This window comes from Acinonyx jubatus, chromosome E3 (assembly GCF_027475565.1).
Source record: "Acinonyx jubatus isolate Ajub_Pintada_27869175 chromosome E3, VMU_Ajub_asm_v1.0, whole genome shotgun sequence".
Lineage (NCBI taxonomy): Eukaryota > Metazoa > Chordata > Mammalia > Carnivora > Felidae > Acinonyx > Acinonyx jubatus.
In genome coordinates, this window is record NC_069398.1 from 37451694 (window position 1) to 37465707 (window position 14014).

At 61.7% G+C, this 14014-nt stretch overlaps 1 protein-coding gene across 1 annotated transcript; it reads right to left on the minus strand.

The window, feature by feature from the left end:
- Positions 1–3032: 3032 nt before the first annotated feature.
- Positions 3033–9562, minus strand: LOC106982772 (mastin-like). Its single transcript, XM_027043671.2, has 9 exons — positions 9337–9562; positions 9005–9185; positions 8571–8845; positions 7810–7967; positions 5369–5429; positions 5008–5188; positions 4501–4766; positions 3332–3495; positions 3033–3235 (listed from the first exon to the last, which is right to left on the minus strand). The coding sequence occupies exons 1-9, from the start codon at positions 9395–9397 to the stop codon at positions 3071–3073; spliced, it is 1512 nt and encodes a 503-aa protein (XP_026899472.2). The 5' UTR covers positions 9398–9562; the 3' UTR covers positions 3033–3070.
- Positions 9563–14014: the final 4452 nt, after the last annotated feature.

Consider the following 14014-nt stretch of genomic DNA (forward strand, 5'->3'; position numbering starts at 1 on the left):
GGAGGCGCCCGGGGCTCCAGGAGGAGGGACAGTGCGGGCTACGGAGCGGGCAGGGGGGAGACGCGGCCGAAGGGCCCAAAGGCAGCTGGGCTGCAGGCAGTGACGGTCACAGTAGAGCCCCGCACGGGCCCGGGGTCACAGGCCGGCACCTCGATGCCCAGGGCAGAGGGCCGGGTGACAGGACAGTAGTAAGCGGACAGCGCTGGTGGCCTTCCCCACGCCCCCGGCAGCCTCTTGGCCCCGCTCCAGGTCCCGGGTGGGCTCAGGCACCCATCCCACGCTGCGGTGCCAAACCCCGCCGTGCCCCCTGGCAGGCAGCCGAGAGGGGTCACCCTCCAGGATCGTCCTCACAAGTCAGGGTGGGGACCAGGGAGGAGTAGTCACATGCACCTGACAAAGCTCTCGGGGTCACTTTGAGATGGCGTTCGGGTGAAAAGACATCCACAATAGGCTCCACCGAAATTCCTGGCATTTCTTTCTCAGCACCTACTTTTCCTCAACCCACGTGCCTCACAGATGCTGCCTCAAGCTGAGGCCCAGGTGTGCACCTGCCGGTGACCCGGACCGGTCCCTGCCCTCCTCCTGCGGTTGCCTGAGGGGAGCCTTCCTTACCGTGTCCACCAAGGGACACCCTTCCTGTCCTTGGAGAGCCAGTCAAGCATCTTCTCCTTGGAGCACTTCCCCCAACACCTGCGGAAGGCTTGCTCAGGTTCTCCTTAGCATGGCCATCATGTCTTCCTCTGGGGTGTCACTTATATGCAGCACCCTGTACTCATTATTTGCTTAAAAGGTGGTCTCCTGCCAGACTCAAAGACTGAGGAAGGCAGATGTCATATTCTATTCATATCTGGATCTTCCATATCCAGTCCAGGATCTGCCATACAGCGTGCCAGGATGGATAAGTGAGTGGGTGGGTGGATGGGCGGATGGATGCACAGATGGATGGATGGATGAGTGGATGGATGGATGGATGGATGGATGAGTGGATGGATGGATGGATGGATGGATGGATGAGTGGATGGATGGATGGATGGATGGATGAGTGGATGGATGGATGGATGGATGGATGAGTGGATGGATGGATGCATGGATGAGTGGGCGGATGGATGCATGGATGAGTGGGCGGATGGATGGATGGATGAGTGGATGGAAGGATGGTTGGATGAATGGATGAGTGGATAGATGAGTGGAGGGATGAGAGGATGGAAGGATGGATGAGTGGGTGGATGGATGGATGGATGAGTGGATAGATGAGTGGATGGAAGGATGGTTGGATGAATGGATGAGTAGATAGATGAGTGGATGGATGAGAGGATGGAAGGATGGATGAGTGGCAGATGGATGGATGGATGGATGGATGGATGAGTGGGTGGATGGATGGATGGGTGGGTGAGTGTATGGATGAATGAATGGATCAGTGGATGGGTGGATGGATGGATAAGTGGATAGATGAGTGGATGAGTGGATGGATGAATGAGTGGATGGATGGATGGATGGATGAGTGGGTGGATGGATGGATGGGTGGGTGAGTATATGGATGAATGAATGGATGAGCGGATGGGTGGATGGTTGGATGGATGGATGAGTGGATAGATGAGTGGATGGATGGATGAGTGGGTAGGTGGATGGATGATAGATGGTTGGAATTTTGAGATGAGGCTGGCCTTCTAGCAGAGGGTGGGCTGAGAACAGCGGCCCAAGAGTGGAGTATCGCTGAGAACATCCTCCCTCCCTCTTGCCAGTCCATCCATCCTTCTACCCCCACTACCCCCACCACCCCACCACTTTTGGCATGGAGCAACAACCTCTCCAACCCAAGCCCCAGAGCAGATGGAGCCATCAGGAAGTCCCAGGGCACCTGGGCCACCCCAGCCATACCCACACCCAAGAAATCATCGGTCACGTTCTGTCTTGCTTTGCTAACAGTTTAACGAAACAAAACTGAGACTTGGCCCCGGACCCTTCTGTTCCTAACCACACCCTCGCTCAGAGAAGTTTCCATTTCTCTTCTTCTTAGTGTAAGGGAGGAAGGAGCAGCACCCACCAGGGTGGAAGGGACTGAGGACCCTGTGGGGGTGGGGGGAGCAGAGGAGTCAGATGTTGGAAGGAGGACAGAGCAGAGAGACTGGGACAGGGAAGGAGCTGCACTCTCAGGAGCTGGGCAGGAACCCAGCCAGAGAGGTGACCTGTCGTCCCGCCTCCACCTCTGGATCCTGTTGGCCACAGTCAACTTTCTGAAATTCGAACAGCACTGATCAGTGGAACTTTCCACAACAATGGACTGTGTCTCTGTGCCCACTATGACATAGCGAGACTGAGGATGTGAGTTTTCACGTAATTCACTCTTGGTGATGCGTACGTGGCCCCACATGGCCGGCGGGCTCCCAGGCCCCACACTGGCAGACAGGGTGCAGGCCGTCCTGCAGGAGCTGGAGTGAATCCCCACTGTTGTAGGGAAGGACAGATGCCGGCGTAGGACCACCTCTCACTTTTCTTGGTGTCTGGCCCCCAGGGGAGGCTGGGTTCGATGGTGCAGTTAGGGAACATGAGGTAATGCAGGGGAAGGAGTGCCGGGAGGCGACATTGGTCTCATCCCTGAGGACTGGGGGGGACGAGGCTGGGGAGGGAGGCCGAGCCGCAGGAGGGGTCTAGAATGCGGCCTCCTGGAAACAGACCCCACCCAGGGCAGGGCAGTAACCTCGGGGCCTCCCCGGCTCAGCCACTCGCCCTGCCAGCAGATACAATTGGTCCAGGTTGTTCCTGAAGCTTTCAGAGCCTTGGAACCTCCACCAGGAAGTACCCCCTCCCCACCGCGGTCAAGTACATGCAGAAATCCTGGAGGCTGCTTTGCACACAGTTTAATAGGACAGCAGACAGCGGGGAGGAGGGAGGTCCCTGACGCTTCTTACCCAACGTGCCCGCTGTCAAGGAGACACCAGCTTCCCAGCCCCTCCTCTGCCTCGGGCCCCAAAGTCAGAGAAGGACAGGGCACCGCAGGGACAGGGCATCTGGGAGACGCAGGGACAGGGCACCTGGGGGAGGGGCCTGGCTCCTCGGCCACACAGGCACATCAAGGCCACAGGGGGACGTGCTGGTAGATCCAGGATGAGTAGGTCATCACGCAGGTATAGACCGCAGGATAGTTGATGTGCCCAGAGGCCATGCCCCAGCTCAGCACTCCCACTTGGATCCACATGTCCAGCCAGGAACAGACCAGGGGGCCCCCCGCATCACCCTGTAAGGGGGGCTCACCAGTCAGTCGGCCGCAGGGTGCCCCACTGCAACACCCAGAAGCCCTGAAACGGAGGGCAGGGGCGGGCCCGAGTCTCACCTGGCGGGAGCCCCTTCCCCTCCTCCCTGCACACAGCATGTCCTTCTTGATGACACCGCCGTGGCCTCCAGCAGGTGACCCCTGGCGGTAGATCTTCTCGCAGACCTGGTCCTCCACGATGGGGACCTCCGCCTCCTGCAGGCGGTGGGCTGGGGATGGCAGGGCTGCGGGAGGGGCTGGGTGAGAGAGGGCGGCTCCAGGGGCTCACGCCCCTCCCCCCGGGACGCCAGGTCACGCTCCCCTGGGTCCCTCCTCTCGGAGTCACCCGTCACACCATCTCTTGGATGGAAAAAAGGACGGGAATCATGGCCAATTCGTTGTCGTGTATCCAAAACCGCTCCGTGAAATCAGAGGCCAGGCTTGGGTACACGAGAGAAAGGCCATGCGGAAACCAACGAGCCACACCGAGGTCCCTGTCCCGACTGGCGGTCACACGGTGGGGGTTTTGAAGACTTTGCTACTTTACTCACAACCAAGAGGCCAAGCCTCGACATTCTGGCGCGTCAACAGAGCGGGGCCACGCCAGGGGCTGGGGGCCCAGAAAGGACGCTCACAGCCAGACCCCAGAAAGAGCTGGGACGGGTTTTGAGGGATCTTAGGGGTCCGGGAGCCACGCGGTTCCCTGCCGTGTTTGGTGGTCGCCGAGTGGGGTGGTGCCGGAGGAAGCCACACCCTCACTCTCAGCCTGCGGGTCCCCCCCAACCCCCGCAGCCGGCCAGTGACACGAGCCAGGGTGGGGAGGGAGCCCCTCCCAGGACCATCATGTGATCCTGAGCCCGGGGCCTCCTTCACCCCGGCCTCAGTTTCCCCGTCGTAACCTCCGGTGTGCAATCAGCCTGGGTAAACGGGCAGGGAGGGAAGCAAGGGAAGGTGGTCTCCCCGGGAAGCACAGCAGTGAACCCCTCCCAGCAGGACGAGTCCCGAGTCCCTGGGTTCCCAGCTGCAGGAGCAGTGACCCCTTGCTTGTAGGCTGTTGTCCAAGTTTAAACAAGGACGTTCTCAGATGCCTCCTGAGGCCGGGCCAGGGGTGGGTGGCCAGTAGTCCGGCCGGCCCATCTGTGACGGGCATGTTCCCCCACCGACCGAAGCCATGGGCCATGCGGTCCCCACCGCACCCCCGTGTCCTCTGCCTTGTCCCTCCTCTGGGCGCCCCCCCCCCCCGGTCTTACCGTGGGCCCCAAAGGTGCCCCAGCCAGTCACCCAGCACTTTGTTCCGGGGCTGAGCACCAGTGAGTCAGGAGCAAGGCTGACGGGGTTCACGTGCTGGGAAAGCGTCACGGGCGCCTCCAGTCTCAGCAGGGCGATGTCCGCGCCCCCACAGGCAGACAGGCTCGCGTTGAACTTGGGGTGGCGGATAATCTCGGCCACGTTGTGCAGCTGGTCGTGGTCATAGAGTCTCAGCTGCCCCATTTGGACCCTGTATTTCTGTGGCTCCCTGGGAGAGAGACCAGGAGCTTCTCCAGGAAGCCGGATGGGGGCGGGCACCTGGTCACCCCCCCCCCCCCAGCAGGACTGTCTCCAGGGGCTCAGAGCCTGAAGGCTCCCCCTGACGCCCCCAGAGCCACCCAGACCCGGAGTCTCCTGGCCCAGGACACTGTCCCCTCACACCGCCCCGGCCCTCTGCCTGCTCCCCTCCCGCCCCCTCCCCTGCCAAGGGGGCAGCCAGAGTCACCCACAGACCAACGCAGTGGGCCGCGGTCAGCACCCACTGGGGGTGGACGAGGGAGCCGCCACATTCATGCTGCCACCGGTCACACTCTTCGTTGAAGACCCTCAGGCTGACCTGCCATGGCCACTTCCCGGCAGGGATGTCATGGTCCCCGTCGGTGCCCACCAGCTTGGGCCCCAGGCCAGGCCCTGGGGAAGCACAGTGGGGAGCCATCAGGGACCCAGAGGCCGCCGCCTGGGGCTAAGCACAGCCTCCCACACTTAGCATCTCCCAAGGGTCACCACCCTGTCCCACTCCAGGTCAGTGCAGGCCCGAGGTCACCGATGGGTTTCAGGACAACAGGAGCACTACATGGGGTAGGCACTCACCAGGGGTCACGGGCACAGAGCCCCCCAGGCAGGGGAGGGTCACAAACAGCAGCCACAGCATCTGTGGGGGGAGAGGGGGCGGCTGGAGTCGGGACACCAGGGCTAGGTCCCCTGCGTCTGGGATGGAGAGGGCAGGGGTCTGGGCTATGTCCTCACCCTTCTGGGTCCTCTCCCTTCTGCCCCTGGGGCCTCGGAGCCCCTTTATCCTGCAAGCCCAGGAAGTGGGTGGGCCAAGAGCCCCCCCCCACTAGTGGTCAGGGCACCAGCACCTGCAGAGAACCCATTGTTGCTGGCCCAGGGCCAGGCGCTGGGAACCCAGCAGCCAGAGCGGACACAGGCCCATCCGGGGGTGAATCGGGCCTCCTGGGGTGATAGTAGGTGCCCAGGGTCAGGAAAGGCCCGTCCTGGGGGTGCAGATCCGAAGGGTAAGGGTGGAGCCTCGTTCTGCAGGCCCAGGCCCTGGGTCCACACCTGCCCTCCGACCCCTCGCGGGACCACCAGCTCCCCAGGCAGCCCCACGGGAGGTCCCGTAACCTGGCCCCAGCCGGCGAGGGCCATGGGTGCAGCGACCTCCGTGGGGACCCAGCACGACCTGCGTGGAGGCCTCCTCCCTCTTCCCAGGACTGGACACACGCTGGGCCAGCACAGGACAAGGCTCCCCAGTCTCAGCACCGGGGTCTGGCGGAGGTTTGCGGGACGAGGGTGCCGTGGCTGGGGGAGGGTCCAGTCATCTGGAGCCCGGTGGGTCCCTGCTAGGCCCTGAAACCTGGGCTGAGGGGGCAGGGTGGGACGCTTGGGCATGAGGGGCTGCCCCCCGACCCCGTCACCACAGCCGACCTCTCACCCGCGCCCTCGTCCGCCCTCAGCCTCCCTGCTGCCGGCACAGCTGGGTCCCTGCCATGGTTCCACCCGGTCACGTGGCCGAACCACGATGAGGGGATGGGGAAGCACCCGCCGACCCCTAAGAAGGGACCCCCGAACTCAGGAGGGGCTGGACGCTGGGCCCCCATCTGATGAATGATCCCAGAATGGTCCTACTACACGCCTGGTGGCTGTCCCTTTTAAGACCCCCACGTCCCCAGTGCAGGGAGGGGTGCCCGGGAGACCCCAACTCGTTTATGGACACCGATGTCTGGGTGGCTTCTCCAGGCACTCATGTCCTGGTTCGTCAGCTACAAATTAGTCAGAAAATGAAAGCTCCAAGCTCTTTAAAAATTTTTCAGTTCCATGTTTATTTGGTGTTTTGTGTTTGTTTGTTTTTTAAGGCAGCTGGGTTTGGCAGGGAGGGACAGAGCTGAGGTTTCTGGAGCAGAGCAGTGCAGGACAGGACGGGGCGCAGCCTGGGGGGCCCCTGATGTGGGACTTCCTTGCTGTAGGTCCGAGCATTCAGGACCCTGACGGACAGGTGTGTGGGGCGGGGAACAGCTGTCCCGTCACCATCACGGCCAGAAAATCCAGAGGCGCCAAAGGAGACCCCCGTTTTCCTGGTGAAGCTGTCCTCGCAGGGCAACCTGGCGGCCTGATGTCATCCCCGCAGGGAGGACCTTAGGGGACTGAGGCTTTCGGGACACATTATCAGAATGAGAGAAAGAGACGTTTTGATTTGTCAGATGGGACATTGAAAATCCAGGAAAGAATCTGGTGCCAGAAGGGGAGGAAATGGTCTGTAGAACGGGGCCGACACCGTCCAGGAGTGCAGGGTGTTCTGAAGGAGCAGAGGGGCGGAGGAGGACCCCCCAGGGCCTCCCGCTGGATCCCGAGCCTCGTGCCAGCGGAGGGAGGGAGGAGGGAGGAAGAGAGATCTAGGACCGAAGCCCCCCCCCGGCACCGAAAGCAGCACATCGTCCCCTGACATTCTTTCGGGGCCCCCGGGAGCCACCCCTCTCCTCTCTGCCTGGCCCACAGATGCCAGCGCCAGGGACCCCAACAGGCAGGCCTGGCCAGCGCCCCCCCCCCCCTCAGCAGCAGACGCACCACAGTCAAGCACAGACGCGGCCTTGGGAGGTTCTCCCAGAGCGTTTAATGAGACTCCAATCGCAAGCGGTCCCCTGTGTTTCCTGGGCTTTTTCCCACGCTGGACTCCCCTCGAGGAGCCGCTCCCCTGCTCCCCCCAACCCCGCAGGGAAACGTGGTGCCGAGACAAGGGACTTCGGGGGTCTGTCCCTTCTAGGGTGCGGGGGACAGAGGCACGTGCCGGCAGATCCAGGGCACGTAGCTCGTCACTCGCGTGTACACCCCGGGGAAGTCGCGATGACCACAGTGGTGGCCCCAGCTCACGATCCCCACCTGGAACCAGGTGCAGTTCCAGCGGCACACCAGGGGGCCCCCGGAGTCCAGCTGCGGGGAGAGAAGGCCCTCAGCCCGGGCTCCCCGCGTCCCCACGGCCCAGGGACCGGCGGGAAGGGGACAGAGGAAGAGGCCAGGGCAGCCGGGAGCCTCACCTGGCAGGAGTCCCGGCCCTCACTCCCCGCACATAGCATGTCGGCCTTGATGACCTGATCGCTGCTGTCCGAAGAGTTCTGATAGTGGCGGTTACACTCCTTGTTCCCCACCACGGGGATCTCCACCTCCTGCAGGTGGCGGGGGGGGGGCAGAGGCGCTGCAGGGAGGCGCCGCGTCAGAACCGGGCTCGCCTTCTTCCCGGCCGCTGTGTGCTGGGCCGCCCCCCACTGCCAGGCCTGACCCCGGGGCCCAGCACCAGCCCCCGCGGGTACCGCCCACGTCCTCTGTGCCCGGGCATCTGTCCAGATGCCCACGCAGCTCCAGGACGCAGGACTCCCTCGCCGGAGTCTGGGCCCCCGAGCCCGAGGACAGGTCCCAGGAGAGCCCTCCAGTGTCGGCGGGACTCACAGCTCCTGCGGGGAAACTCCGCCTCAGCGACAGAGGAGCCCCGCACCTTGTGGCTCGCCCAAACTCAGCGAGCCTGAGTTCGTCCCCCGTGACGTGACCGCCCCCGTGCGCCCTCCGACTGTGGTGGCCAGAGTCCAGCTCGGATACGGCAGGGGCCGGAGTCAAACGCGGAACCGCCTGCCCCGGGGCGAGCGTCCAGTTCCTGACGTCTGTTCCAGAAACTTCCTGCCCAGAACCCCGGCATCCGCCTGACCCTGGGGATCCCAAAAGGCCCGTGCAGTGAGCCACTCTCTTTAAAGGCCCAGCCACCCCATCCCCCCATCCTTCCCCAGCTAGTCTCCCCAATACCTACAGTTGTCCGCAATGTCACCCCAGCCGGTCACCCAGCACATCTTCCTTGAGGGGACCCGTAGGGAGGCAGGCGGGAGGGAGACCAGGTTGACATGCTCAGAGAGCATCACGGGCGCCTCCAGTCTCAGCAGGGCGATGTCCGCGCCCCCCCAGGCGGATAGGCTCGCGTTGAACTTGGGGTGGCGGATGATCTCAGCCACCTTGTGCAGCTGGTCGTGGTCATAGAGTCTCAGCTGCCCGACTTGGACCCTGAAGGCACAAGCCTCCAAGTCCTCCCTGGGGGAGAAGGGGCCCAGGGCTTCTCAGGGGGGGGCAGGGGGCATGCAGAGCTGGGAGGGAGACCCCAGGAAGCCCGCCCAAAGCAGCAGGACCCTGCACATGGCACACCCCCACCCAGCTTGCACCCAGCCACGGGGATGGTGACGCACTACTCACGGCTCAATGCAGTGGGCAGCAGTCAGCACCCACTGGGGGTGGATGAGGGAGCCCCCGCATTCGTGCTGCCACAGGCCAAGCCTCATGTCGTAGAACCTCAGGCTGACCTGCCACGGATACCTCCAGCCTGAGACATCGCAGCCCCCCACGATGCCCACCGACTCTCGTCCTGGGCTGGGGGCTGAGGAACAAGTTGAAGGGCTATCAGGGGCCCAGACAATGACCTCAGAGTTCAGGAAGGGACAAGGGAAGCTTTTCCCAAAGGGACAGTCCCCACAACCCCCGGACTACTTCTGGGAGCCCTGAGCACATTGGAGGGGATCCGGACTCACCAGGGGTCACGGGCACAGAGCCCCCCGGGAAGGGGAGAGTCAGAAACAGTAGCCACAGCATCTTCAGGGGACCCGAGGGGAAGAGCTCAGATGCAGCTTTCTCCACGGCGGCCCCTTCCCTGGGCGTCCCTCCCTGGCCCCCATTTATCCTAACAACACAGGAAGTGACCAGAGTGGGTCAGCCCTCCCCCGGGGGGGGGACACTCTGTGGCGAAACAGGGCACAGCCTTGCCACCTTCTGCCAGCCAGGCAGAGCAGGCGAGGGAGGAAACCCCCTGGGCCACACCGTGGGGGCAGGTCCCATCGTGAAGGACACAGTCGCGAATGTGGTGTCTGGAGAGAGTGAGACCTTCCGTGAAGAGACGGCCCGTCCCGGCTGCTGTCTCAGGAAGGTGATTTGAGGCTGAGACAGAGATGAACTTGAAGCCATCTGCCCTCAGCCTCAGTGTCACCCCTTAGCCCGCGGTCCTGCTCCCCTGGGCCCCGGTCACTCCTGGAAACTAAGGAGCCCGTCACCCAGGGCTGATGACACCCGGGCCGTGGCCCCAGGGGACTCACCGTCACTGGCTCTCACACAGAGGCTCCGGGAGGCTCCACATCCAGGCCAAAGGACAGTTTCAGCCACAAGGGAGTGGGGGCCGGGCTGTCGGAGGGCCCCCGGGGAACCCTGGGGACTCAGCCTTCTCGGGGGAATACGTCATCATCCCCAGAGCCAAAGGACGGTGTGGTCAGTGTATCCCTGGCCATAGCCTCGGGGGGCAGGACAGGCCTGGGGAACACAGGGAACGCTGGAGGGTGCTGAGGGCCTGTGCTGTGCCCGGTTTTGAGGCCGTGAAAGAATCAGAGGAAGAGGGCCATGAGATTCCCCAGGGTCCTTCCCCGGCCCCGGACACAGCCCCTGTGAGCCTGCCGCTCGCAGACCAGCTGCCGGCCACCTTCTAGGAGAGCCTGAGGTTTAGAGACAGTTCTGCTAACGGTGTGTGGGGACAGGTGTGTGCGTCTGACAGGAGACTCAGGAGGGACAGAGATGTTCCTCCGGTTCCCCACAGAGGGGAGGGCTCCGTGGGTTCCGCCGGAGAGGGCCCCTGTTACGGCCTGAGCTGTGTCCCCCGCAATTCACATGTCGAAGGGCCGGTCCCCAGCACCGCAGGACGTGACTATACCTGGAGACGGGGTCTTTACACAGGCGATTTAGGTAAATCGGGGCCACATGGGCAGGCCCTAATCCACTCTGGCTGAGTCCTTGTAAGAGGCAATGGGGATACAGACAGGCACAGAAGGACACGGCGAGGGGCCCAGGAGAGGGCCTCAGAGGAGCCGGCCCTGCCCCGCCTGGATCCCGGTCCTCCAGCCCCAAAGAGGGAGAAAAAAACACATGAGGCTGCCCCACGAGTGGGCGTGGGGGGCTTTGCTCCGAGCTGTGCCACTGGGCTGGGACATCTCAGGACCAGTTCGGTCGTGCTCCTGTGGGGATCCCTTCGCTCTATCTACGATTCACAGACGGTGCCCCAGCCGGGCTTGTACTTCCTGACAACTCGGTCTCTCTTCCGTGGAGTGTCTGGGCCTCCCTGCTCACCCAGGCAAGGGGAAGTGAGGGGGCGTCGGGGCCCGGGTCCCCAGGCCACCGGGAACCTTGTGTTGGAGACCCTCCGGGAGGCCCGCGCTCCGCTGACCTCAGCCACTCCCCGAGGCCCCCGAGTCGATGAAGCAGTGACCCCGGGCCCCGGGCCCAGCCCAGGCTGCATCACAGCTGAGCTACGGAGACGGGGAGGTGCTGGGAGGCCCATGCAGCCCTGAAGAAGGGGTGAGGAACCCCAGTCCCAACCTCAGGGCAGGAGACGGCGGCCTGGTCCTTTTCTGCTCAGGCTGACTGTAGACAGGCAGGGCCGGAGCATGGTGTGGGGCACCGGGGAGCCCCGGGGCAGGTCAGGGAGGGCACGGGGGCGACGCGCCCACTCTCGTCATCTGTCGGGCCCTGGCGCTCGGCTCCCTTCAGCAGGGCCGCCCAGAAGAGGCAGGAGACCCCGGAAAAGGCCTTGGGCCTACAGCCTGCAGGTGCCCAGGGGGACCAGCCACAGGTGCGGCCAGACAGGGAGCCTAGAAACACAAGCAGGGTCTTCCCTGCGGATGAAGGTGTCTTCTGAGGAGACCCTCCCGCCTGGATAGTTCCACTTTGAGCCCCAGGGGACACATCTGATGATTTCCATGTGAAAATGTGACTCAGGCAGCGCTGGAGGAAGCCGTGGGTGATGGGTGGGCACCTCTGTGTGCTCCTGCCCACTCCGACCACGAGGCGGGGGCCAGGCCGGAGACACACGCACGCACTCGCCATTCTGCGTGTCATTAAAGGCAAGGAAAAAAAATCATTTAGAACCGAGCAAACTGCCCTTCAAGGGCAACCTAAGGATATCCTCGGTAACGCAGCATCTCAAACCTTTGATACTCTCTGCGACGGTTGAGATAAGACTCGTAAAGGAAAATGTTGCAAGAGATATATTCAGCGAAAGAAATCAAATATCGTGATAAAGGTTACCGCCATCCTTTTCAAAAAGATAGTGTCGAAGACCGAGAGAAGCCGTATCCACAGTAACCCAGCATCAACAGTTCAGATATCAACACAACGGAATCAGGAAAGTGAGAGCCGGAGATACGAGGTGCGGGCGGCGCGGACACGATCTCATCTTCCTGCATACGTCTGTTCTAGAAGACAGGGAAGGGAGGGACAAGAAGGAACAAACACGGGGCTAGTGGCCCAATATAAAATATAATACGTTCACATGGTAGAAATCAGTCTGAGCACATCAGTGATCGTAATAAACACAGAGGGACAGAACTTAGTGGCCAGAAGTCCAGTTCTCAAGGTGGATTGGCTATTAAAACACACACATCCAGGTGATACACTGTTTGCAAGACAGAAGCAAAAGTCAAGGGGAGAAGGGTGGGAAAAGGTATTACAGGCAGATAAATGCCAGACCACCTGTAGTGTGATTTGTTGAAAAGCGTTTTTGGCAAGTTGGGAGTTTGTCAGCATTGAAAAACACACTCATCAAAACACACTCGAAGAGGGGTGCCTGGGTGCCTCAGTCGGTTGAGCCTCTGACTCTCCATTTCGGCTCAGGTCACGATCCCAGGGTCTTGGGATCGAGCCCCGTGTCGGGCTCTGGGCCGAGTGTGGAGTCTGCTTGGGATTCGCTCTCTCCCTCTCTGCCCCTCCCCTGCTCGTGTGAGCTCTGTCACTGTAAGTAGATAAGTAGGTAAGTAATTAAATAAAATCTTAAAAAGTAATTCTAGAAAGGTACATCACAGTAGATTATTAGGATTTTTCTCTAAGTTGTTGTCATGGTAAAATACACATAACGTAAAATTCACCTTAAACGTTTTGAGCACGCTGTTCCGTGGCACTAAATATATTCACAGCATACACCCGTCCCCACCATCCACGTCCGGAACTTCCTCATCTCACAAAACTGACGCGCTGGCTCCTGCCATCTGCTTCCCGTGCCTGTGATCTGATGGCTCCAGGGACCTGTGTCCTGCGGTGTGTGCCTGGTGCATGTCGATATGGTCCTCGGGGTTTATCTGTGTTGGAGCGAGCGTCACTATCCCCCCTTCTCGAGGCTGAATCACAGTCCCCTGCACAGACCACACGGCGTTTACTCATTTGCTGGGCGCTCCCTCTGGAACACGTGTGAGCTCTTCGGATGTACTTCTGGAGAGCCCCGAACCGGTAGAGACATGAGCCGCGGCCTTGGAGAGAAGGGCGACGTGTCATGGAGGCGTTAACACCTGTAGATTCAACGTGATTCCCGTGTAAATCCCAAATGGGCCTTTTCAGGGGCTCTGATGAGATTTTCCAAAAGTACAACACAGGGCCAATGGTACCGGGCCCTACCGGGGAGGGACGGCGGGAAGGGACGCCCTTAGTACAGATCAGGACTGTGGTGGGCCCGTGCGTCCTCCCAAGTGGCTCCGTCAGACTGACTCTGGCCAGTGTCCACACTGGGCTAAGCATCACTGGGGCTAGTTGGGTTCTGAGTCAGTACCGCGGCCCTCGATGCCTCTGCGCGCCGGTTCCCCACCTGCAGCTTGACCACCTCCCGGGGTAAAGCTGGCAGAGGAAAGTGCGTGTCTCCCCTTCCCCTTCCTGGGACCAGTGCTAACGACTGGTCTTTCAGTCACTCAACAAACATTTACTGAGCCCGGCGCCGTGCCAGTCACAGGGCCGTGAGAACACAATGCATAAAACGGGCAGAGGGTCTGCCCTGGTCTGGGCTGCAGAATAGGGTCATTGGAGGTGGTGAGAAACACAGTGAAGAAACAAAGCAGGGACCGACCAGGGACCCGGGGACGTGTGCAGACTAGGCTTCTGTTGGGGGTCATCAGTTGTCCTCAGGACAAAAGGACACCCTTGGGGACGGCAGGCTTGCAGGTGGGGATGAGGACATCTGTCTTCTCCCACCTAAGGCCCCGAGGTGGCCCTGCTGTGCCCGATGAAGGATGGAGGGAACCCGTCCTGGTGGGGGGAGGGGACGGAGAGAAAGGCTCACGGTACTGGTTGGGAACTGGGTGTGTCGGAGCAGGGGGGCGGAGGGCAGGCTCCCTGGGCACCCCCTGTGCTCCACCCTGCCTGGGGCTCCTTCACAGGGCCCTACGTACGCATGACGGCCCCTGAGAACCC